The sequence below is a fragment of the Tachyglossus aculeatus genome, chromosome 17 (genome assembly GCF_015852505.1).
Source record: "Tachyglossus aculeatus isolate mTacAcu1 chromosome 17, mTacAcu1.pri, whole genome shotgun sequence".
In the NCBI taxonomy this organism is placed as follows: Eukaryota; Metazoa; Chordata; class Mammalia; order Monotremata; family Tachyglossidae; genus Tachyglossus; species Tachyglossus aculeatus.
The window spans coordinates 36,387,540-36,413,002 of NC_052082.1; the positions used below are offsets into that span (position 1 = coordinate 36,387,540).

The 25,463-nt window shown below is 43.5% G+C and overlaps 1 protein-coding gene across 1 annotated transcript in view; it reads left to right on the forward strand.

The window, feature by feature from the left end:
• The first annotated feature begins 442 nt into the window (after positions 1–442).
• The window catches only part of LOC119939566 (placenta-specific gene 8 protein-like), a 38,627-nt gene continuing 13,606 nt past the window's right edge, over positions 443–25,463 (forward strand). Inside the window, exons 1-2 of the mRNA XM_038759665.1 lie at positions 443–527; positions 19,629–19,767. Coding sequence (XP_038615593.1) covers positions 19,659–19,767 — 109 coding nt within the window. The 5' untranslated portion in view covers positions 443–527; positions 19,629–19,658. The remainder of the gene's footprint in view (positions 528–19,628; positions 19,768–25,463) is intronic.

Here is a 25,463-nt window from a genome sequence, read left to right on the forward strand (position 1 = left end):
TCCTCCAGGAGGCCTTCCCAGATTTCCCCCCTTTTCCTCTGCTCCTCCTCCCCTCCCAATAGCTCCCACTCCCTCCCTCTGCCCTACGCCTTTTCCCTCCCCAAAGCACTTGTGTATGTTCGTACATATTTTTGACTCTATTTTCTTAATGAGTATATATCTATAATTCTATTTATCTATTTTGATGGTATTGACACCTGTCTACTTGTTTTGTCTTGTTGTCTGTCTCCCCCTTCTAGACCGTGAGCCGGCTGTTGGGTAGGGACTCTCTCTATCTGTTGCCAAATTTTACTTTCCAACCGCTTAGTACAGTGCTCAGCACACAGTAAATGCTCAATAAATACAATTGAATGAGTGAATAAATGAATCTAGTTCCTCTGATTCTAGGTCTGTGTTTTTCCTACATTACCACAATGCCCCCTGCACCATTTACATATTGCTAGGGATATATTCAAGCTCACAACACAGAGCTTTCACTTTTAATTTGCCTTCTGGACAAGAACAAGTCACTCCTGGATCTCCTGTTTGTAAGTATTTTACATGCATCTTTACTACTGAGGGCCTTGCTAAGAAGCATGATTAATTGTCAAGTCCGTAGTTATTTCTGAAGAAATTTTGTCTTTGGTTACAAACGGGTCATATTCTTCAGTAGCAATGTAAAAATCAGCAATCTGAAAGTGTGTGCTTAAGGAACCCAGTATGTACTTCTGAAAATAAATTAAACTGGCACCAATTAAGTATTTTTTGCTTCAGAAGGACGGTTGTTGGTTAAGTTTTAACTTAGTTTTGCTAATTTGCTAGTTGATCATAATTCTCACTCCACTTTAAATCTGTTTATCATACTACATTTTTCTTTAATTGGTTTAATTTCATTAGAGAAGCAGCGTGGCTCAGCGGAAAGAGCACAGGCTTGGGACTCAGAGGTCATGGGTTCTAATCCCGGCTCCACCACATGTCTGCTGTGTGACTTCAGGCAAGTCACGTAATAATAATAATAATTTTGGTATTTGTTAAGCGCTTACTATGTGCAAAGCACTGTTCTAAGCGCTGGGGAGGATACAAGGTGATCAGGTTGTCCCATGTGGGGTTTACAATCTTAATCCCCATTTTACAGATGAGGTCACTGAGGCACAGAGAAGTTAAGTGACTTGCCCAAAGTCACACAGCTGACAAGTGGCGGAGCCGGGATTTGAACCCATAACCCCTGGCTCCCAAGCCTGTGCTTTTTCCACTGAGCCACGCTGCTTCTACTTAACTTCTCTGAGCCTCAGTTACCTCATCTGTAAAATGGGGATTAAGACTGTGAGCCCCATGTGGGACAACCTGATCACCTTGGATCCCCCCCAATGCTTAGAACAGTGCTTTGCACATAGTAAGCCCTGAACAAATGCCATTATTATTATTATTACTTAATTTTTTAAAATGAAGACGGTGTGAGGGAGGGGGTATAACTGGCTCCTAGGATTTATAGTTAGCAGATAGAGATATTTTGCTGCCAAGTTTCATTTGCTGTGTCGTTCAATATTTCCAAAAATTCCTTCCACCTGGTGGGAGAGCGATCGCAATCCTCAAGTTAGGTGAGTTCCCCAGCAAAGACCAACAGAGTGGAGGAAATGGCATCAGGGAGCATTAGCAGAACTGCATGAGGGACTAGTCTGAATTAGCTTAAAGAATGAATTGTAGGAGAGTAATGATAATAATAATTGTTAAGTACTTACTAACTTCCAAGCATTGTGCTATTCATTCATTCAATCATATTTATTGAGCGCTTACTGTGTGCAGAGCACTGTACTAAGCACTTGGGAAGTCCAAGTTGGCAACATATAGAGTTGGTCCCTACCCAACAGCGGGCTCACGGTCTAGAACGGGGAGACGGACAACAAAACAAAACATATCAACAAAATAAAATATATGCATATATACAGGTACTATCCATTAGGTTGGAATATATACATATTAAATACAATCCCTATCCCATATGGGGCTCACAGTCTAAATAAGAGTGGTTTTACAAATGTGGGATTCCAACCTCTTCTGTTGAAGTCTTCTCTGCTGGGGAGTTGTGTGCATGTGTGTGTGTGGGCCTACATCTTTAACATTTCACTAACATTTACTGAATGAGGAGCACTCCACTAAGGAATTGGGAGGATCAAACCTTAGAAAAATTCCCACTACCTCCCCACCATTTCATCGCCTTCCTCCAAGCCACCCTGAAGGAGCCAAAATAATAATAATAATGGCATTTATTAAGCGCTCACTATGTGCAAAGCGCTGTTCTAAGCGCTGGGGAGGATACAAGGTAATCAGGTTGTCCCGGGGGAGGCTCACAATCTTCATCCCCATTTTACAGATGAGGGAACTGAGGCCCAGAGAAGTGAAGTGACTTGCCTAAAGTCACACAGCTGACAATTGGCAGAGCCGGGATTTGAACCCCAGACCTCTGACTCCAAAGCCCGGGCTCTTTCCACTGAGCCATGCTGCTTCTTTAAAGCTGGCTTCTTTGAAGCCTGCGGGGAGGATGAGACACGAATTTAGTTTCCTGAACCTTTCGGCCACTTCATCCGCTGAGGAGACCCATGTACCACTAAACTCTCCCACCTTTCTTTATTGCAAATTTCCCAGCTCCTGCCCTCTTCCCGAAACAGCCTGACTTCCTCATCCCGAGGCCAAATGAGGGGGATGTTGGGAGGGGAACAGGCAGAGAGTAAGAGTGGTGGGGTACAAATCAGGATAAGTCAAGCTTTCAGGACCCAGTCCGATTAACTCTGAGCTTGTTTTAGGCTGGCCCAGTCCCAGGGAGGATTGACATTGGGGTCCAGTTGTCCTCCCAAATTATTCATTCACTCATTCATTCATTCAATCAATCATATTTATTGAATGCCTACTGTGTGCAGAGCACTGAACGAAACGTTTGGGAAGTACAAATCGGCAACATATAGAGACGTTCCCTCCCCAACAATGGGCTCACAGTCTGGCAGGGGGGAGACAGACAAAAAAAAAACCCAACACAAGTAGACATGCGTCATTACCATCAGAATAAATAGCTATATACACATCATTAATAAAATAGAGTAATGAGTATTTACAAAAATACACAATAATAATAACGATGGTATTTGTTAAGCGCTTACTATGTGCAAAGCACTGTTCTAAGTGCTGGAGAAGTTACAAGGTGATCAGGTTGCCCCACGGAGAGGCTCACAGTTTTAATCCCCATTTTACAGATGAGGTAACAGAGGCACAGAGAAGTGAAGCGACTGGGCCAAAGTCACACGGCTGACAGTTGGCGAAGCTAGGATTTGAGCCCATGACCTCTGACTCCAAAGCCCGTGCTCTTTCCACTGAGCCATGCTGCTTCCCCATTTAAATTAAATTGGAGAATTTAAATCAATTCTCCAAAAAAATTTTTTTAAAAATTCCCTGCAGCACAGCTGATTTATTACAGGGCTTCAACTCCAAGCTGTACACTCAGTCCAACCTGAAATTACCAGATTTTTTCATTCTGGTTTAAACCCTGGCTGGGTCATATGTTTTTAGACTGTGAGCCCACTGTTGGGTAGGGACTGTCTCTATATGTTGCCAATTTGTACTTCCCAAGCGCTTAGTACAGTGCTCTGCACACAGTAAGTGCTCAATAAATACGATTGATGATGATGATTTGCCAGCTTGTACTTCCCAAGCACTTAGTACGGTGCTCTGCACACAGTAAGTGCTCAATAAATACGATTGATTGATTGATTGATTGGGTCTCCTTGCGAGCTTGAAAGGACAGCTATTGACAGCAAAATCAGATATTATCATTATTATACTGTTTAATAACACTAATAATGATGTCATTATTATACATATAATATAATAATAATAATAATATTTTATATATAATATAAAACTAACCCTAAGAGCTAAGGGTGGTTGTTGCGTTGATATGGCAAGATTTGTGGGAATTAACTGGAGAAGGCCTCCTGGAAGACGTGGGATCTTCTAGACTGTGAGCCCACTGTTGGGTAGGGACCGTCTCTATATCATCATCAATCATATTTATTGAGCGCTTACTGTGTGCGGAGCACTGTACTAAGCGCTTGGGAAGTACAAATTGGCAACATATAGAGACGGTCCCTAGCCAACAGTGGGCTCACAGTCTAAAAATATGTTGCCAACTTGTACTTCCCAAGCGCTTAGTACAGTGCTCTGCACACAGTAATCGCTCAATAAATACGACTGACTGAATGAATGATAGTAATGATATTAAGCAGTTACTTTGTGCCAGAAACGTGCTAAATGTTGGGGTAAATACCAGATAATCAAGTCAGACACAGTCCCTGTACCACACGGGGCTCCCTGCCTAAGCTGTAGAGAAATGTGCCATTTTGCAGAGGAAGTCGAAGTTTTCCGGGAGGCCCCGTAGCCTCACAGCAGTTGTGTTCCCAGCCCAATCCACGGGAACGTGGTCACAGAGCGCAGTGGCAGAAAACGAGGCAGAGGGAGGGAAAGAATATAGACTATAAAATAGGAGGCAAGGCAGATGAATACCAGACTGGCCAATACAAAACTAAATGATTGCCTTTCCTATAGTTTGAGGGGAAGGGAGTCCACCCAACTAGTTTCCCTTCCCTTCCCAGCCCAAGCGTTTGGACTCTGCTCCTCAGGCCTGGGCCCGACACGGTCCACTCGGAGGTCTCAGATGAGGCCCCAGATCCCGCGTCTCTCGGTTGGAACCTGCCCAGGCTCGAAAAGAAGGCTGCCAGTTTCTTGCCCTTGTTCCCTTCATTCCCTGCGGTCCTGATGCCAGTCATTTCCTGCTGTGGCAAAGAGGCCTGGGAATTTATGTATATTAATGCATGTCACCTCCTCTAGACTGTGAGCTCATTTTTTTTTTGAGGGCATTTATTAAGCACTTACTATGTGCAAAGCGCTGCAGCACTGTTCTCGTTGTGGGCAGGGAGTGTCTGTTGCTTTATTGTACTCTTCTAAGCACTTAGTACAGTGATTTGCACACAGTAAGTGCTCAATAAATATGATTTATTTTATTTACTAGAACGGGGAGACGGACAACAAAATAAAACATATTAACAAAATAAAATAAATAGAATAAATATGTACAAGTAAAATAAATAAAGTAATAAATACGTATAAACATATATGCATATATACAGGTACTATCCATTAGGTTGGCATAGATACATATTAAATACAATCCCTATCAAGACACTGAAATAAATTATGTACATAAGCACTGTGAGCCGGAAGGCGGGGTGGATAAATGGTGTGAAAATGATAATAATGGTATTTGTTAAGTGCTTACTATGTACAAAGCACTGTTCTAAGCGCCGGGATAGATACAAGGTGATCCGGTTGTCCCATGTGGGGCTCACAGTCTTAGTCCCCATTTTACAGATGAGGTAACTGAGGCCCAGAGAAGTGAAGCGATTTGCCCAAAGTCACCCAGCTGACAAGTGGTGGAGTCGGGATTCGAACCCATGACCTCTGACTCTAAAGCCCGCACTCTTTCTGCTAAGCCATGCTGCCAGTGCAAGGGTGATGTGGAAGGAAGAGGGAGTAGGGGAAATGAGCGCTGGTTGGGAAAGGCTTCATAGAGGAGATTTGCTTTTAATAAAGCTCTTAAGGTCGGGGAGAGTGATCATCTGTTGGATATGAAGTGGGAGGGAATTCTAGGCCAGAAGCAGGACGTGAGCGAGGGTGAGATTTGCGAGACAGGGAGGATAGTAGGGCTGTCTACAGTGATGGGAAAGTCAGAGGGAGGACAGGGTCCTTCCATCTCTTCCTTTCCCCTTGGCTTCTACCTTTCTCTTCTTCCCTTCCCCTTCCTTTTCTCTTCCTTTCTCTGCGCTTAGTAAGCGCTTAACAAATACCAAAATTAATATTATTATTATCACAGGGACTGTGTCCAACTTGATTTGCTTGTATTCTGGCCCATAATAAGCACTTAATAAATACCATTATTATTATTATTGTTATTATTAACAAATGCCACAATTGTTATTATTACTGTCTGCTGTGTGACCCTGGGCAAGTCGCTTCACTTCTCTGGGCTTCAGTTCCCTCATCTGTAAAATGGGGATTAAGAGTATGAGCCCCGTGGGGGACAGGGACTGTGTCCAATCTGACAGCTTTTTATCTACTCCAGCTCTTAGAACAGTATTTGGCGCAGAGTAAGTGCTTAAAACGTGCCCTAATTATTATTACCATAATTATCACTGTGAGCAGCCCTTGGTCCCCCTGAATTTCTCTTTTAATAATAATAACTAATTAGGGTATTTGTTACACACTTAGCGCTTAGTGCACATAGTAAGCGCTTAACAAATGTCGTCATTATTCCCCCTTCTAGAGCCCGTTGTTGGGTAGGGACCGTCTCTATATGTTGCCGACTTGTACTTCCCAAGTGCTTAGTACAGTGCTGTGCACACAGTAAGCGCTCAATAAATATGATTGAATGAATGAATGTGTCTACATCAATCAAAGGTGGCCTTCACATACAGAAGTCAGGCCCGTATAGAAGGACCAGAGGAAGTTTTCCCAACTCCCTACCATTCCCTTCCCAGGGCCCAAATGCAAAAGGAATTATTGCCTGAGTTGGGGACTACAGGCGGGGGAGGGTGGAAGCCCAGAATTCCCACGGAATTCCCGGGTCCCTGCGGGGAGTTTGCGAACCGTGGCCATCCCATGCTCTTTCTGGACACCACGGAATAAAGTCCAATCGACTGAGGCTGTTGCACAGTTCATTATATTCACCAGGTTTCTCTCCACGTCTGTCCCACCCGTTGTGTTCTGTGAGTCATCTGCAGGCCAGGGACTGTTCCTGAATTTCATTCCTTCAGTCGTATTTATTGAGCGCTTACTGCGTGCAGGGCACTGTACGAATTGGTGTCCCCATTCATCCTCCCAGCCTTCAGCGCAGGATAAGCCCCAAATCACGTTATCAATCAATCAGTGGTATTTATCGAGTGCTTCCTGGGTGCAGAACACCATTTTAAGCGCTTGGGAAAGTACAATACCATAGATTTGGTAGACGTGTTCTCTGCCCATAAGGATTTTATGGTCTACAGGAGAAGACAGACATTAAAAGAAATTACAGAAAGGGGAAGTAATAATAAGAATGATGATGGCATTTATTAAGCGCTTACTATGTGTAAAGCACTGTTCTAAGTGCTGGGGAGGTTACAAGGAGATCAGGTTGTCCCACGGGGGGCTCACAGTCTTCATCCCCATTTTCCAGATGAGGGAACTGAGGCCCAGAGAAGTGAAGTGACTTGCCCAAAGTCACTTTGGCAGAGGCGGGATTTGAACCCCTGATCCCTGACTCCAAAGCCTGTGCACTTTCCACTGAGCCACGCTGCTTCGCTTGAAGAAGTGGGATGTAATGCTATGTGCATAAGTGCTGAGGGGCTGTGATGACTATCACAGGCCCAGAGTAGATAGAGAAGAGGCGTGGCTCAGTGGAAAGAGCACGGGCTGTGGAGCCAGAGGCCATGGGTTCAAATCTCAGCTCTGCCAATTGTCAGCTGTGTGACTCTGGGCAAGTCACTTCACTTCTCTGGTCCTCAGTTCCCTCATCTGGAAAATGGGGATTAAGACTGTGAGCCCCCCGGGGGACAACCTGATCACCTTGTAACCTCCCCAGCGTTTAGAACAGTGCTTTGCACATAGTAAGCGCTTAATAAATGCTATTATTATTATCAAAGTGCTTAAGTTTGTAGGCAACACACAGGTTGAGTAGATTGAAACTCCGGCCTGGAGGGGGGATTGTTTATTTCTATTTATTCTGACGACTTGACACCTGTCCCCATGTTTTGTTTTGTTGTCTGTCTCCCCCTTCTAGACTGTGAGCCCGTTGTTGGGTAGGGACCGGCCCTAGATGTTGCCAACTTGTCCTTCCCAAGCACTTAGTACAGTGCTCTGCACACAGTAAGTGCTCAATAAATGATTCAATGAATGAATGCATGCCTACCGCCTAAGAGCCAGAGCAGTCATTGTCCCCATGGGTGTAAGGCTAATGAATGACTCTAGTTTTTCGACTGGATCAGCAGTGAGAGCTAGGCCACCCTATCCCAGATCCAGGTGGGAGCCAAAAATGGAGCCAAGGAGGCCCTTGCACTCGTCTGATTTTTTTAATGGATTTGTTAAACGCTTACTATGCGACAGGCACTCGTCTGATTTTTATAATGGATTTGTTAAACACTTCCTATGTGACAGGGCCTCGTCTGATTTTTTAAATGGATTTGTTAAATGCTTACTATGTGACAGGCCACTCTTTTGATTTTTTTAATGGATTTGTTAAACGCTTACTGTGTGACAGGCACTCGTCTGATTTTTTAAATGGATTTGTTAAATGCTTGCTATGTGACGCACTCGTCTGATTTTTTTAATGGATTTTTTAAACGCTTCCTACATGACAAGCAGTCATCTGATTTTTTTTAATGGATTTGTTAAACGCTTACTATGTGACAGGCATTCGTCTGATTTTTATAATGGATTTGTTAAACGCTGCCTATGTGACAGGCCCTCATCTGATTTTTTTAATGGATTTGTTAAACGCTTGCTATGTGACAGGCACTCGTCTGATTTTTTAATGGATTTTTAAAATGCTTCCTATGTGATAGGCACTCGTCTGATTTTTTAAATAGATTTGTTATACGCTTCCTATGTGACAGGCACTCGTCTGATTTTTTTAATAGATTTGTTATACGCTTCCTATGTGACAGGCACTCGTCTGATTTTTTTAATGGATTTGTTAAACGCTTGCTATGTGACAGGCACTCGTCTGATTTTTTTAATGGATTTGTTAAACGCTTACTATGTGACAGGCACTCGTCTGATTTTTTTAATGGATTTGTTAAATGCTTTCTACGTGTCAGGCACTCGTCTGATTTTTTTAATGGATTTGTTAAATGCTTACTATGCGACAGGCCCTCGTCTGATTTTTTTAATGGATCTGTTAAACGCTTACTATGTGACAGGCCACTCTTTTGATTTTTTTAATGGATTTGTTAAACGCTTACTATGTGACAGGCACTCGTCTGATTTTTTAATGGATTTGTTAAATGCTTGCTATGTGACAGGCACTCGTCTGATTTTTTAATGGATTTTTAAAATGCTTCCTATGTGACAGGCACTCGTCTGATTTTTTTAATAGATTTGTTATATGCTTCCTATGTGACAGGCACTCGTCTGATTTTTTTAATGGATTTGTTAAACGCTTCCTATGTGACAGGCACTCGTCTGATTTTTTAAATGGATTTGTTAAATGCTTACTATGCGACAGGCCCTCGTCTGATTTTTTTAATGGATCTGTTAAACGCTTACTATGTGACAGGCACTCATCTGATTTTTTTAATGGATTTGTTAAATGCTTGCTATGTGACAGGCACTCGACTAATTTTATTAATGGATTTGTTAAATGCTTACTATGTGACAGGCACTCGTCTGATTTTTATAATGGATTTGTTAAACGCTTCCTATGTGACAGGTCCTCGTCTGTTTTTTTTTAATGGATTTGTTAAATGCTTACTATGCGACAGGCACTCGTCTGATTTTTTTAATGGATTTGTTAAACGCTTACTATGTGACAGGCACTCATCTGATTTTTTAAATGGATTTGTTAAACACTTACTATGTGACAGGCCACTCTTTTGATTTTTTTAATGGATTTGTTAAATGCTTACTATGTGACAGGCACTCGTCTGATTTTTTTAATGGATTTGTTAAAGGCTTACTATGTGACAGGCACTGTACTAAGGGCTGCAGTAGATACAAGATAATCTGGTTGAACAGAGTCCCCGTCCCACATAGGGCTCACAATCTTAATAATAATAATAATGGCATTTATTAAGCACGTACGATGTGCAAAGCACTGTTCTAAGCACTGGGGAGGTTACAAGGTGATCAGGTTGTCCCCCGGGGGGCTCACGGTCTTCACCCCCATTTTATAGATGAGGTAACTGAGGCCCAGATAATTCATTCATTCATTCAATCGTATTTATTGAGCGCTTACTGTGTGCAGAGCACTGTACTAAGCGCTTGGGAAGTACAAGTTGGCAACCTATAGAGATGGTCCCTACCCAACAATGGACTCACAGTCTAGAAGGGGGAGACAGACAAAGCAAAACAAAACAAAACAAGTGGACAGGTGTCAAGACGTGAGAACAAATAGAATTAAAGCTAAATGCACATCATTAGCAAAATAAATAGGACAGTAAATGTGTACAAGTAAAATAAATAGAGTAATAAATCTGTACAAACATATATACAGGTGCTGTGGGGAGGGGAAGGAGGTAGGGCAGGGGGATGGGGAGGAGGAGAGGAAAAAGGGGGCTCAGTCTGGGAAGGCCTCTTGGAGGAGGTGAGAAGTGAAGTGACCTGCCCAAAGTCACCCAGCTAAGTGGCGGAGCCAGGATTCGAACCCATGACCTCTAACTCCACAGCCCGTGCTCATTCCACTGAGCCACACTGCTTCTCTAATCTTCACTTTACAGATGAGGTAACTGAGGCACAGAGAAGTTAAATACTACTACTAATAATAATGATGGCATTTATTAAGTGCTTACTATGTGTAAAGCACCGTTCTAAGCCCTGGGAGTCTCCTCTAACAAAGCCCAGATCCACCTCTACGAATCCCCCCCATTTTAATAATAATAATAATATTTGTTAAGCGCTTACTATGTGCCATGCACTGGTCTAAGCGCTGGGGTAGATACAAGGCCATCAGGTTTGTTTTGTTCTCTGTCTCCCCCTTCTAGACTGTGAGCCCGCTGTTGGGTAGGGACAGTCTCTATATGTTGCCAACTTGGACTTCCAAAACGCTTAGTACAGTGCTCTGCACGCAGTAAGCGCTCAATAAATACGATTGACTCAATGAACGAATGAATGAATCCCCATTTTACAGATGAGGTAACAGTCACAGAGAAGTTAAATAATAATAATGATGGCATTTATTAAGCGCTTACTATGTGCAAAGCACTGTTCTAAGCACTGGGAGTCATACAGCAGACAAGTGGCAGAGCTGGGATGAGAACCCAGTTCATTCATTCATTCAGTCGTATTTATTGAGCGCTTACTGTGTGCAGAGCACTGGACTAAGCGCTTGGGAAGTCCAAGTCGGCCACATATCGAGACGGTCCCTATCCAACAGCGGGCTCCCAGTCTAGAAGGGGGAGACGGACAACAAAACAGAACATGTTAACAAAATAAAATAAATAGAATGGGTTCATTCATTCATTCAATCGTATTTACTGAGCGCTTACTGTGTGCAGAGCACTGTACTAAGCGCTTGGGAAGGACAAGTTGGCAACATATAGAGACGGTCCCAACCCAACAGTGGGCTCACAGTCTAGAAGGGGGAGAAAGACCACAGAACAAACCATATTAATAAAATAAAATAAATATAATAAATATGCACAAATAAAATAGAGTAATAAATCTGTACAAACATATATACAGGTGTTGTGGGGAGGGGAAGGAGGTAAGGCGAGGGGGAGGGAGGGGGGAGAGGGAGGAGGGGGCTCAGTCTGAGAAGGTCCCAACCCAACAGTGGGCTCACAGTCTAGAAGGGGGGAGACAGAGAACAAAACCAAACATATTAACAAAATAAAATAAATAGAATAAATATGTACGAATAAAATAAATAAATAGAGTAATAAATACCTACATATATACATATATACAGGTGCTGGCTCAATCTGGGAAGGTCCCAACCCAACAGCGGGCTCACAGTCTAGAAGGGGGAGACAGAGAAAAAAACGAAACCTATTAGCAAAATAAAATAAATAGAATAAATATGTACTAAAATAGAGTAATAAATCAGTACAAACATATATACAGGTGCTGTGGGGAGGGGGAGGAGGGGGAGACGGAGGAGGGGGGCTCAATCTGGGAAGGCCTCCTCAGTCTGGGAAGGCCTCCTCATCATCCCCTTGTCTTTTCCCCGGCGCTTAGAACAGTGCTTCGCACATAGTAAGCGCCTACCCAACACAGGCTGCTTCTCTGATTTTTTTCTGGGCTCTCTGGAGATTCTTCCCGGCAGGGAGGAGTGTATCAGCAAGCAGTCGGAGCAACTGTGTCGCCTGCCTCGATGGCGGGATCATCATGATCAATCGTATTTATTGAGCGCTTACTATGTGCAGAGCTCTGTACTAAGCGCTTGGGAAGTACAAATTGGCAACATATATCCCTGAAGGTACTTCGACTGGTGTCCAGCTAGATCATCTGAAAGAGATCAATCAATCAATCAACCGTATTTAGATGAAAGAGATGCTCAGGAAGCGACACCAGGTGATACAGAGGCATATTGAGCGCCCAAGGCATAGGCAAGGGTGATTCATCATCATCATCATCAATCGTATTTATTGAGCGCTTACTATGCGCAGAGCACTGTACTAAGCGCTTGGGAAGTACAACTTGGCAACATATAGAGACAGTCCCTACCCAACATTGGGCTCACAGTCTGAAAGACTGAAATTCACAGACATAATCACTCTCCCACACACTCAGCAAATATATTATTTATCTATATAATGATAATAATGTCTACAATGATAAAAATGGGATGGGTTGAGCACTGTCTACGTGCCAAGTGCTAAGGTAGATAGAGAAGCAGCGTGGCTCAGTGGAAAGGGCCCAGGCTTTGGAGTCAGAGGTCATGGGTTCAAATCCTGCCTCCGCCACTTGGCTGTGTGACTTCGGGCAAGCCGCTTAACTTCTCTGGGCCTCGGTGACCTCATCTGGAAAATGGGGATGAAGACTGTGAGCCCCCCGTGGGACAACCTGATCACCTTGTAACCTCCCCAGCGCTTAGAACGGTGCTTTGCACATAGTAAGCACTGAATAAATGCCATCATCATTATTATTATTATTACCAGTGCTTAGAACAGTGTTTTGCACATTGTAAGTGCTTAATAAATGCCATCATCATTATTATTATTATTACCCAGCACTTAGAACAGTGCTTTGCCCATAGTAAGCGTTTAATAAATGCCATTATTATTATTATTATTATTATTATTACCAGCGCTTAGAACAGTGCTTTGCACATAGTAAGCGCTTAATAAATGCCATCGTCATTATTATTATTATTACCAGCGCTTAGAACAGTGCTTTGCACATAATAAGCGCTTAATAAATACCATCATTATTATTATTATTACCAGCGCTTAGAACAGTGCTTTGCACATAGTAAGCACTTAATAAATGCCATCATCATTATTATTACTATTACCAGCACTTAGAACAGTGCTTTGTACATAGTAAGCGCTTAATAAATGCCATCATCATTATTATTATTATTACCCAGCGCTTAAAACAGTGCTTCGCACATAGTAAGTGCTTAGTAAATGCCATCATCATTATTATTATTATTGCCAGCACTTAGAACAGTGCTTTGCACATAGTAAGCGCTTAATAAATGCCATCATCATTATTATTATTATTGTTACCCAGCGCTTAGAACAGTGCTTTGCACATAATAAGCGCTTAATAAATGCCATCATCATCATTATCATTATTACCAGCACTTAGAACAGTGCTTTGCACATAGTAAGCGCTTAATAAATGCCATCATCATTATTATTATTATTACCAGTGCTTAGAACAGTGCTTTGCACATAAGTGCTTAATAAATGCCATCATCATCATTATTATTATTATTACCAGTGCTTAGAACAGTGCTTTGCACATAGTAAGTGCTTAATAAATGCCATCGTCATTATTATTATTATTACCCAGTGCTTAGAACAGTGCTTTGCACATGGTAAGCACTTAATAAATGCAGTCATCATTATTATTATTAGTACGAGTGCTTAGAACAGTGTTTTGCACATAGTAAGTGCTTAATAAATGCCATTGTCATCATTATTATTATTATTATTACCAGTGCTTAGAACAGTGCTTTACACATAATAAGCGCTTAATAAATGCCATCATCATCATCATTATTATTACCCAGCACTTAGAACAGCGCTTTGCACATAATAAGTGCTTAATAAATGCCATCATCATCATTATTATTATTACCAGCGCTTAGAACAGTGCTTTACACATAGTAAGCGCTTAATAAATGCCATCATCATTATTATTATTACCCAGCGCTTAGAACAGTGCTTTGCACATAGTAAGCGCTTAATAAATGCCATCATCATCATTATTATTATTACCAGCACTTGGAACAGTGCTTTACACATAGTAAGCACTTAATAAATGCCATCATCATTATTATTATTACCCAGGGCTTAGAACAGTGCTTTGCACATAGCAAGCGCTTAATAAATGCCATCATCATCATTATTATTATTACCAGCGCTTAGAACAGTGCTTTGCACATAGTAAGCGCTTAATAAATGCCACCGTCATTATTATTATTATTACCCAGTGCTTAGAACAGTGCTTTGCACATAGTAAGCGCTTAACAAATATCATTATTATACAAGATACTTCTTAATTTCACACACTTTTCTCCTCCAACGCCAACCTAGTCACTCCACTTCCTTCTCGTCTATTTGACCCCTCAGCTATGTTCTTCCCCTGGTCTGGAACGCCCTCCCTCTTCATATCCGACAGACCATCACTCTCCCCAACTTAAAAGCCTTAGTAATAATAATAATAATAACAATAATAATAATAATAGCATTTATTAAGCACTTACTATGTGCAAAGCACCGTTCTAAGCGCTGGGGAGGTTACAAGGTGATCAGGTGGTCCCACGGGGGGCTCCCAGTCTTCATCCCCATTTTCCAGAGGAGGTCACTGATGCCCAGAGAAGTGAAGTGACTTGCCCAAAGTCACCCAGCTGACAAGTGGCAGCGTCAGGATTTGAACCCACAACCTCTGACTCCAAAGCCCGGGCTCTTTCCACTGAGCCACGCTGCTCCCCCAAGGAGCCTTTCCCGACTCTGCGGCCAAGCCTGCGACCTGGTAGGGACCATCTCTGCATGTTGCCGACTTGTACTTCCCAAGCGCTCAGTACAGTGCTCTGCACACAGTAAGCGCTTAATAAATACAATTGAATGAATGAATGAATGGATTTTCCCTTTCCTCTTCCTTCTGTGCTGCCTTGGGACTTGGGTTTGCACCCTTTATTCATTCAATCGTATTTATTGGGTGCTTACTGTGTGCAGAGCACTGTACTAAGCGCTTGGGAAGTCCAAGTTGGCAACATCTAGAGACGGTCCCTACCCAACGACGGGCTCCCAGTCTAGAAGGGGGAGACGGACAACAAAACAAAACACGTGAACAGGTGTCAAGTCATTCACCTCCATTCACCTTCCTTCACCTCTCCATCCGTCCCACAGCACTTATTTATTTATTTATACCAATGTCTGTCTCTCCCTCTAAACTGTAAGCGTGTCGTGGGCAGATCTGTTATAGCATACTCTTCCCAGTGCTTAGTACAGTGCTCTGCACGCAGTAAGCACTCAATAAATGCAATTGATTGATTGATGGATGGATGGATTGAATCCCCATTTCACAGGTGAAGAAACCGAGGCATTGAGAAGCTAAGTGCCTTGCCTAAGGACATAAAGAAGGCAAGCCAATTGTCAGCTGTGTGACTTTGGGGCAAGCCACTTCACTTCTCTGGGCCTCAGTTCCCTCATCTGGAAAATGGGGATGAAGACTGTGAGCCCTAAGGACATACAGAAGGCAAGCCAATTATCAATCAATCAATCAATCAGTCGTATTTATTGAGTGCTTACTGTGTACGGAGCACTGTACTAAGCGCTTGGGAAGTACAAGTTGGCAACATATAGAGACAGTCCCTACCCAACAGTGGGGCAAGTCACTTCACTTCTCTGGGCCTCAGTTCCCTCATCTGAAAAATGGGGATGAAGACCGTGAGCCCCCCCGTGGGACAAACTGATCACCTTGTATTACCCCCCAGCACTTAGAACAGTGCTTTGCACATAGTAAGCGCTTAATAAATGCCATCATCATCATCATCAAGTGGCAGAGTCAGGATTAGAAACTGGGACCCTTCTTCCACACTTCTTCCCCATCTTTCAGATAAGGAAACTGAGGCACAGAGAAGCTAAAGTGATTTTCCTAAATCCAGGCAGTAGACAAGTGGCAGACCTGGCTATAGTCTCCAACTTCCAGTCTTGTTCTCTTTCCACTAGGCCACGGCTGCGTCTCAAGGTATAATAATAATGATGATGGCATTTATCAAGCTCTTACTGTGTGCAAAGCACTGTTCTAAGCGCTGGGGAGGTTACAAGGTAATCAGGTTGTCCCATGGGGGGCTCGCAGTCTTAATCCCCATTTTGCAGCTGAGGGAACTGAATGGATTCGGGGTCTCTGTGTTGTCTGTATATATGCATATATGTTTGTACATATTTATTACTCTATTTATTTTAGAGGGAAGCAGCGTGGCTCAGTGGAAAGAGCCCGGGCTTTGGAGTCAGAGGTCATGGGTTCAAATCCCGGCTCCTCCACTTGTCAGCTGGGTGACTTTGGGCGAGTCACTTCACTTCTCTGGGCCTCAGTTCCCTCATCTGTAAAATGGGGATGAAGACTGTGAGCCCCACGTGGGAAAACCTGATCACTTTGTAAACTCCCCAGTGCTTTGCACATAGTAAGCACTTAATAAATGCCGTTATTATTATTATTATTTACATGTACATATTTATTCTATTTTATTTTGTTAATGTACTTTGTTGTCTGTCTCCCCCTTCTAGACTGTGAGCCCGCTGTTGGGTAGGGACCGTCTCTAGATGTTGCCCACTTGTCCTTCCCCAGCGATTAGTCCAGTGCTCTGCGCACAACAAGCGCTCAATAAATACAATTGAATGAATGAATGAATGTGACTTGCCCAAAGTCACCCAGCTGATAATTGGTGGAGCTGGGATTTGAAACCATGACCTCTGACCCCAAAGCCCGAGCTCTTTCCACTGAGCCACGCTGCTTCTCTACTTTCCGAAGCCAAGGTCCTTGTCGAAGTAGAAAATCAGGATCTGGGGAAGCCAAGAAGAATCCAGTGGCTGCTGTCGTTGGCCGGAGTTTCTGCTCCATCCTCCCAATCCGCATCCTGCCTCCTCAAATCCGACACACAATTACCCCCCCCCAGGTTCAAGGCCTTCCTGAAGGCCCGTCTCTTCCGAGGAGCCTTCCCAAGCTAAGCCCCACCTTTCCTCATCTCCCACTCCCTTCTGCGTCGCCCTGACTCGCTCCCTTAGCTCTTCCCATCTCCCGGCCCCGCAGCACTTTCGGACAGATCTGTAATTTTATTTATCTGCGATCGCGTTTGTCTCCCTCTCACTAGACTCGCTGTGGGCAGGGAATGTGTCTGTTGTTGTATTGTACTCTCCCAAGCGCTTAGTACAGTGCAGCGGGGCTCAGTAGAGAAGCAGCGTGGCTCAGTGGAAAGAGCCTGGGCTTAGAACAGTGCCTAGAACAGCGCTCAGAACAGTGCTCAGTGCTTAGAACAGTGCTCAGCGCTTAAAACAGTGCTTTGCACGTAGTAAGCGCTTAATAAATGCCATCATTATGATTATTATTTGGAGTCAGAGGTCATGGGTTCAAATTCCGGCTCCGCTTCACTTCTCTGGGCCTCAGTTCCCTCATCTGTAAAATATCTGTGCATATAGCTTTAATTCTATTTGTTCTGACGACTTTGATACCTGTCTGCATGTTTTGTTTTGTTGTCTGTCTCCCCCTTCTAGACTGAGCCCGTTCTTGGGTAGGAACCATCTTTGTATGTTGCCAACTTGTACTTCCCAAGCGCTTAGTACAGTGCTCTGCACACAGTAGGCACTCAATAAATACTATTGAATGAATGAATGAATAAAATGGGGATTAATAATAATAATAATAATAATGGCATTTATTAAGAGCTTACTATGTGCAAAGCACTGTTCAGACTCTGAGCCCCACGTGGGACAACCTGATCACCTTGTAACCTCCTCAGCGCTTAGAACAGGGCTTTACACACAGTAAGCGCTTAATAAATGTCATTATTCAAGCTCTTAGTACAGTGCTCTGCACATAAAGCACTGAATGAATGCTCCACACACAGAAAGCACTCAATAAATACGACTGACTGAACGAATGAGCCACGGGGGTGGGAATACCAGGCCGGCAGCCGTGGCTTCGGCTGCGGCAGAAACTGCAACTTCTCACAGCTTCTCCCGCTGAGGTCGTTTAGCTCCTTGTCAGGCTCCTGGAGCGTCACAGCTGAAGGCGAGGCTTTTGGGAGTCACCGACGTTGGTTATGTGTCCATTCCCATGGTGGTAGGAATAAAGGTGGAGGTGATGGGAGACCTGATTATGACCACCATTACCCTACTCAGCGTCATTGCAGTCACAGCCCCCCGTGCAGCCAAGAATGCCATCCAAAACCGCTACCTCGTTAGTACAATCTCTCATCCTATCCCGACCGGATTACTGCATCAGCCTCCTTTCCGATCTCCCAACCTCCTGTCTCTCCCCACTTCAGTCTATGCTTCACTCTGCTGCCCGGATTATTTTTTCTACAGAAACACTCAGGGCCTGCCACTCCTCTCCTCAAAAATCTCCAGATGTCGCCTATCAACCATCGAATCAAGCAGAAACTCCTTACCAATGGCTTCAAAGCTCTCCATCCCCTCGCCCCCTCCTACCTCACCTCCCTTCTCTCCTTCTCCAGCCCAGCCCACACCCTCCGCTCCTCTGCCGCTATCCTCCTCACTGTACCTCGTTCTCGCCCGTCCCACCGTCGACCTCCGGCCCATGTCCTACCTCTGGCCTGGAATGCCCTCCCTCCGCACATCTTCCAAATTACCACACTTCCCCCTTTCAAAGCCCTACTGAAAATTCACCTCCTCCAGTAGACCTTCCCAGACTGAGCCCCCCTTTTCCTCTGCTCCTCCTTCCCTCACCCCCTTGGGCCTTCTCCCTCCCTCTGCTCTCCCCCTCTCCCCACCCCACAGCATTTGTGTATACAGGTACATATTTATTATTTTATTATTCCATTTATTTTATTAATGATGTGCATACATCTATAATTCTATTTACATTGACGCTATTGATGCCTGTCTACTTATTTTGGTTTGTTGTCTGTCTCCCCGCTTCTGGACTGTGAGCCCGTTGTTGGGTAGGGATTGTCTCTATTTGTTGCCAAATTGTACTTTCCAAGCGCTTAGTAAAATGCTCTGCACACAGTAAGCGCTCAATTAATACGATTGAATGAATGAATGAAGGAAGGAATGACAGTCTAATTTTATGGAGATAATGTTAGACCTTCATGCCTCAGCTCTGCCCCCTGAAATCTCCCAGCCTGCAGCAAACTTTCCTGAATGCCACTGGCGGGAACAAAGCACCATTTCAGAGAAGCAGCGTGGCTCAATGGAAAGAGCCTGGGCTTTGGAGTCAGAGGTCATGGGTTCAAATTCCGGCTCTGCCGATTGTCAGCTGCGTGACTTTGGGCAAGCCACAACTTCTCTGGGCCTCAGTTACCTCATCTGTAAAATGGGGATTAAGACTGTGAGCCCCACGTGGGTCAACCTGATCACCTTGTATCCCCCGTTACTTAGAACAGTGCTTTGCACATAGTAAGCGCTTAACAAATACCATCATCATTATTATTATTTCAGAAGACAATCCTGCATGTTTAATCTCGGTTTGAGTTTTTTGTTTGTTTTTTTTTTCTTCAGCTGGCCAGCTTCTAACCCTCATTCCTGAAAATGCAACAGCCGGTGGTGATTGTGACTCAGCCGCAGTTCGGGGCTGCTGGAGGTCCCAGGATGGGCTGGCAAACGGACCTTTTTGATTGCTGCAGTGACTGTAGTGTCTGTACGTAACCAGGGAACCACGTAGTGTCGAATCAGACGTAGCTTGATGGGAGGATCAGTGGGGCTGGATGCTATTATAGAGCCATTCATTCATTCATTCAATCGTATTTATTGAGCGTTTATTGTGTGCAGAGCACTGGACTAAGCGCTTGGGAAGGGTCATGGGTTCAAGTCCAGGCTCCACCAATTGTCAGCTGTGTGACTTTGGGCAAGTCACTTAACTTCTCTGGGCCTCAGTGACCTCAACTGTAAAATGATGATGAAGACTGCGAGCCCCACGTGGGACAACCTGATCACCTTGTATCCCCCAGTGCTTAAAACAGTGCTTTGCACGTAGTAAGCACTCAACAAACACCATTATTATTATTATTATTACAAGTTGGCAACATATAGAGACGGTCCCTACCCACCAACGGGCTCACAGTCTAGAAGGGGGAGACGGACAACAAAACAAAACATGTGGACGGGTGTCAAGCCGTCAGAACAAACAGAATTCAAGCTAAATGCACATCATTAACAAAATAAATAGAGTGAATATGTACAAATAGAGTAATCAATCTGTACAAACATACAGGTGCTGTGGGGAGGGGAAGGAGGTAGGATGGGGAGGAGGAGAGGAAAAAGGGGGCTCAGTCAGGGCCATCAACGGCAGACCCTGATTCCCTCCATAACTCCGACGAGCCGTGCCACCATCTTACAGCAGAGGTGGTGAGGGTGGCCGTGGTGGCTACCAACACTAACTACAGGCTCGTTCTGATTCCTGTCGCCCCCCGGGACAGTCCTCCCAGCAGCCAAGACCCTAGCTGAGTGCTAAGCAGCACCTCGTGTAGACTGAGGCTGGGGAATGGGACATGACACGACTTCCTTCCTCTAGGAGGGCCTGGGATCCTTGGCCAGTTTGGGCTCAATCCCCAGTCTTCCTTCCCCACTCCAGTGTTCTTGAATCCTGGTCAGAGGAGGAGGGAATCAATCACATAGTAAGTGCTTAATAAATGCCATTATTATAATATATATATTTTTATATATAATATAATAATATATACATATGTAATATAAAATTAACCCTAAGAGCTAAGGGAGGTTGTTGCGTTGACATGGCAAGAGTTGTGGGAATTAATTGGAGAAGGCCTCCTGGAAGACGTGGGATCTTCTAGACGGTGAGCCCGCTGTCAGGTAGGGACCGTCTCTATATGTTGCCAACTTGGACTTCCCAAGCGCTTAGTACAGTGCTCTGCACACAGTAAGCGCTCAATAAATATGATTGAATGAATCAATCAATCAATCAATAAGGCAAGCAAGCGGTGGTATTTCTCGAGTGATTACTGTAGGCAGAGCACTATACTAAGCTCTTGGGAGAGTACAATATAACAGAGTTGGTAGACACAAGGAGTTTACAGTCTTCACAGGGAGACAGATCGGAAAATATATTAGGGAAAGGGGAAAGAGTAGAGTAGAGGAATACACCTAATGCCCAAAACTTCCCCTTCGGCCCATCTGAGAACAGCCTTACCTTGGAAAATAAGTTTTGAGGAGTGACAAAGCAGGTAGTAATAATAATAATAATTATGGCATTTATTAAGTGCCTACTACGTGTTCTACCAGATTGCAGAGGAGGTTAGGAAGATTAGCAGGAGAGGATTGAATTGTGGAGAGAAAAAAGAGAGCAAACAGCACAGACAAAGAAGCTGATAATTGGCCTCCAGGCTCTCCCTCTTCCATATCTGCTCAATTCACCAGCCACTCTCCAGTTTGCACTGCTCCTTCCTCCCAAACTCATCTTCTCTCTGGGTCTTGTTGACTCCCCAACTTCTGACTCCTGCCTTCCTCCTGTACAAAATTCCCTCTGTTTTCAAATCTGCCAGAACTCAGTCCTCCCGGAAACCCATCCTGGCTTGGAAGCACGCCCCAATTAAGCCCCAGGTCCTGTCAACCCAAAACCACCATTAGCGCTTTGGTTGATTTCTGCTTATTTCATTTATCTAAATATAAAAGTAACGGTAGTTATTGCAATGCCCTGTCTTTGGGAAAGTACAAGAGATACACAAGAGACAGGTTCCTTGCCCATGTGGTGGGGAAGCAGTGTGGCTCAGTGGAAAGAGCCCGGGCTTTGGAGTCAGAGGTCAGGGGTTCAAATCCCGGCTGTGCCAACAGTCAGCTGTGTGACTTTGGGCAAGTCACTTCACTTCTCTGTGCCTCGGTTACCTCATCTGTAAAATGGGGATTAAGACTGTGAGCCTCCTGTGGGACAACCTGATCACCTTGTAACCTCACCAGCGCTTAGAACAGTGCTTTGCACCTAGTAAGCGCTTATTAAATGCCATTATTATTATTATTATTAATGAGGAAGACAGACATAGAGATTTTACAAATCAATCACTAAGAATAAAAAGGAGACTGTAATGATAATAATAATTTTGGTACTTGTTGAGCACCTACTATGTGCCAGGCATTGTACTAAGCGCCGGGGTGGACACAAGCAAATTGGATTGGGCTCAGTCCCTGTCCTATGTGGGGCTCACAGTCTCAATCCTCATTTTACGGTCTTTTAGACTGTGAGCCCGTTATTGGGTAGGGACCGTCTCTATATGTTGCCGACTTGTACTTCCCAAGCGCTTAGTACAGTGCTCTGCACACAGTAAGCGCTCAATAAATACAGTTGAATGAATGAATGCTCTGCACACAGTAAGCGCTCAATAAATACGATTGAATGAGTGAATTTTACAGATGAGGTCACTGAGGCACAGAAAAGCAAAGTGGCTTGCCCAAGTTCACACAGCAGACAAGTGGGAGAGGCGGGTTTAGAACCCACAACCTTCCAACTCCAAGATCCATGCTCTATCCACTATGCCGTGCTCCTCCTCAAGTGCTTGGATAAATATGGTATGGATATATACGGGAATGCTTAGAGATGGCTGTTGAGTTGCCGTGATTAGGTGTGTTGGGAATAAATCAGGGAAACCTGTTGGAGGACGAGGGATTTTAGAAGGGCTTTCAGCCAATTAATGGTATTCATTGAGTGCTTACTCTGTGCAGAGCACTGTGGTGAGCACTTGGGAGAGTACAATAAGCAGTAGGCAAGATCCCTGCCTTCCAGGAGCTCATAATCTAGTAGGGGAGACAGACACTAAAATAAATAAATTATGGGAGGGAACTGAACTTAGGGAGCACTACAGTCTGTCAGATTAGGTTGGGGAGCGAGTTCCAAGTTGGGGGAACAGTGGGAACAAGGGGATGGAGGCGGGAAAGTAGAGAATGGGGTGCGGTTAGAGGGTTAGTTGTGGGGATTGAAGAGAGAGGGAACTAGGGCGAAGCAGGGCAGGGGAAATTGAAGCCAACTGTACCTAGTTTTTTCTTGGTTCTGAGGAAAATATGAGGCCGTATTTATTATTTAAGTCTATACTTCCATCAATTCATCAATCAACAGCATTTTTTGAGCACTTATTGTGTGTAGGGCGCTGTACTAAGTGCTTGGGAGGGTCCAATACAACAATTGGTAGACTCAATACTTCTACTTTTACCTAATTTATAAATTGATGTTATTTATTGAGCACTTGCTGTGTGTAGAGTGCTGTACTAAGTGCTTGGGAGAGTCCAATACAACAGTTGGTAGACTCAATACTTCTACTTTTTACCTAATTTATAAATCGATGTTATTTATTGAGCACTTACTGTGTGTAGAGTGCTGTACTAAATGCTTGGGAGAGTCCAATACAACAATTGGTAGACTCAATACTTCTACTTTTCACCTAATTTATAAATCGATGTTATTTATTGAGCACTTACTGTGTGTAGAGTGCTGTGCTAAGTGCTTGGGAGAGTCCAATACAACAATTGGTAGACTCAATACTTCTACTTTTTACCTAATTTATAAATTGATGTTATTTATTGAGTACTTACTGTGTGTACAGTGCTGTACTAAGTGCTTGGGAGAGTCCAATACAACAATTAGTAGACTCAATACTTCTACTTTTCACCTAATTTATAAATCGATGTTATTTATTGAGCACTTACTGTGTGTAGAGCACTGTACTAAGTGCTTGGGAAAGTCCAATACAACAATTGGTAGACTCAGTACTTCTACTTTTTACCTAATTTATAAATCGATGTTATTTTTTGAGCACTTACTATGTGCAGAGCGCTGTACTAAGTGCTTGGGAGAGTCCAATGTAACAATTGGTAGACTCAATACCTCTACTTTTTACCTAATTTATAAATCGATGTTATTTATTGAGCACTTACTGTGTGTAGAGTGCTGTACTAAGTGCTTGGGAAAGTCCAATACAATTGGTAGACTCAATACTTCTACTTTTTACCTAATTTATAAATCGATGTTATTTTTTGAGCACTTACTGTGTGCAGAGCACTGTACTAAGTGCTTGGGAGAGTCCAATACAACAATTGGTAGACTCAATACCTCTACTTTTTACCTAATTTATAAATCAATGTTATTTATTGAGCACTTACTGTGTGTAGAGTGCTGTACTAAGTGCTTGGGAGAGTCCAATACAACAATTGGTAGACTCAATACTTCTATTTGTTACCTAATTTATAAATTGATGTTATTTATTGAGCACTTACTGTGTGTAGAGTGCTGTACTAAGTGCTTGGGAGAGTCCAATACAACAATTGGTAGACTCAAAACCTCTACTTTTTACCTAATTTATAAATTGATGTTATTTATTGAGCACTTACTGTGTGTAGAGCGCTGTACTAAGTGCTTGGGAGAGTTAAATACAACAGAATTAGCTGACACAGTCCCCGCCCATAACGAGCTTATGGTCTAGAAGGGGAGACAGACATTAATAGTACTATAAATAATTTATAGTATATGAGTTAAAGATATGTACATAAGTGCTGTGGGGTTGGGGGTGAATATCAAATGTCAGTTACTTGGCAAATGCCTCCTCCATTAGACTGTCAGATCCCTGAAGCCTGGGATTTGATCTTTCACATATGTTGTATGTTTCCACTTAATAAGTGCCATCATCATTATTATTATTATTTCCAAGCCCTCAATATGATGTTCTGCACAGCACAGGTGACCAGTATAGTGTTTCACATAGAACAAGTGCTCAGCACAATGTGCTTTGCACAAAGTAGGTGCTCAGTAAAGGGTTGGGCTCAATTCTGGCCAAAGAAAAGTCACAAAAGTCAGAGAAGAGAAATGGACCCTAACCTAGACAGAAAAATGGAAAGAGGCAAAAATTAGAGAGGAGGCAAAAAAAAAAAGCAGAAAGAGAAGAAAGCAAAAGGAACAAGATGGAAGAGAAAAACACTGTCTACCTAACCTGTGCAGACAGTAGCTATTTGCACTAGCTACCACTTAAAATGGACCAGTGAATAATAATAATGGCATTTATTAAGCGCTTACTATGTGCAAAGCACTGTTCTAAGCGCTGGGGAGGTTACAAGGTGATCAGGTTGTCCCAGGTGGGGCTCACAGTCTTAATCCCCATTTTACAGATGAGGTCACAGAGGCCCAGAGAAGTGAAGTGACTTGTCCAAAGTCACACAGCTGACAATTGATGGAGGCTGGATTTGAACCCATGACCTCTGACTCATTCATTCATTCATTCAATAGTATTTATTGAGCACTTACTGTGTGCAGAGCACTGTACTAAGCGCTTGGGAAGTCCAAGTTGGCAACATATAGAGACGGTCCCAACCCAACAGTGGGCTCACAGTCTAGAAACCAAA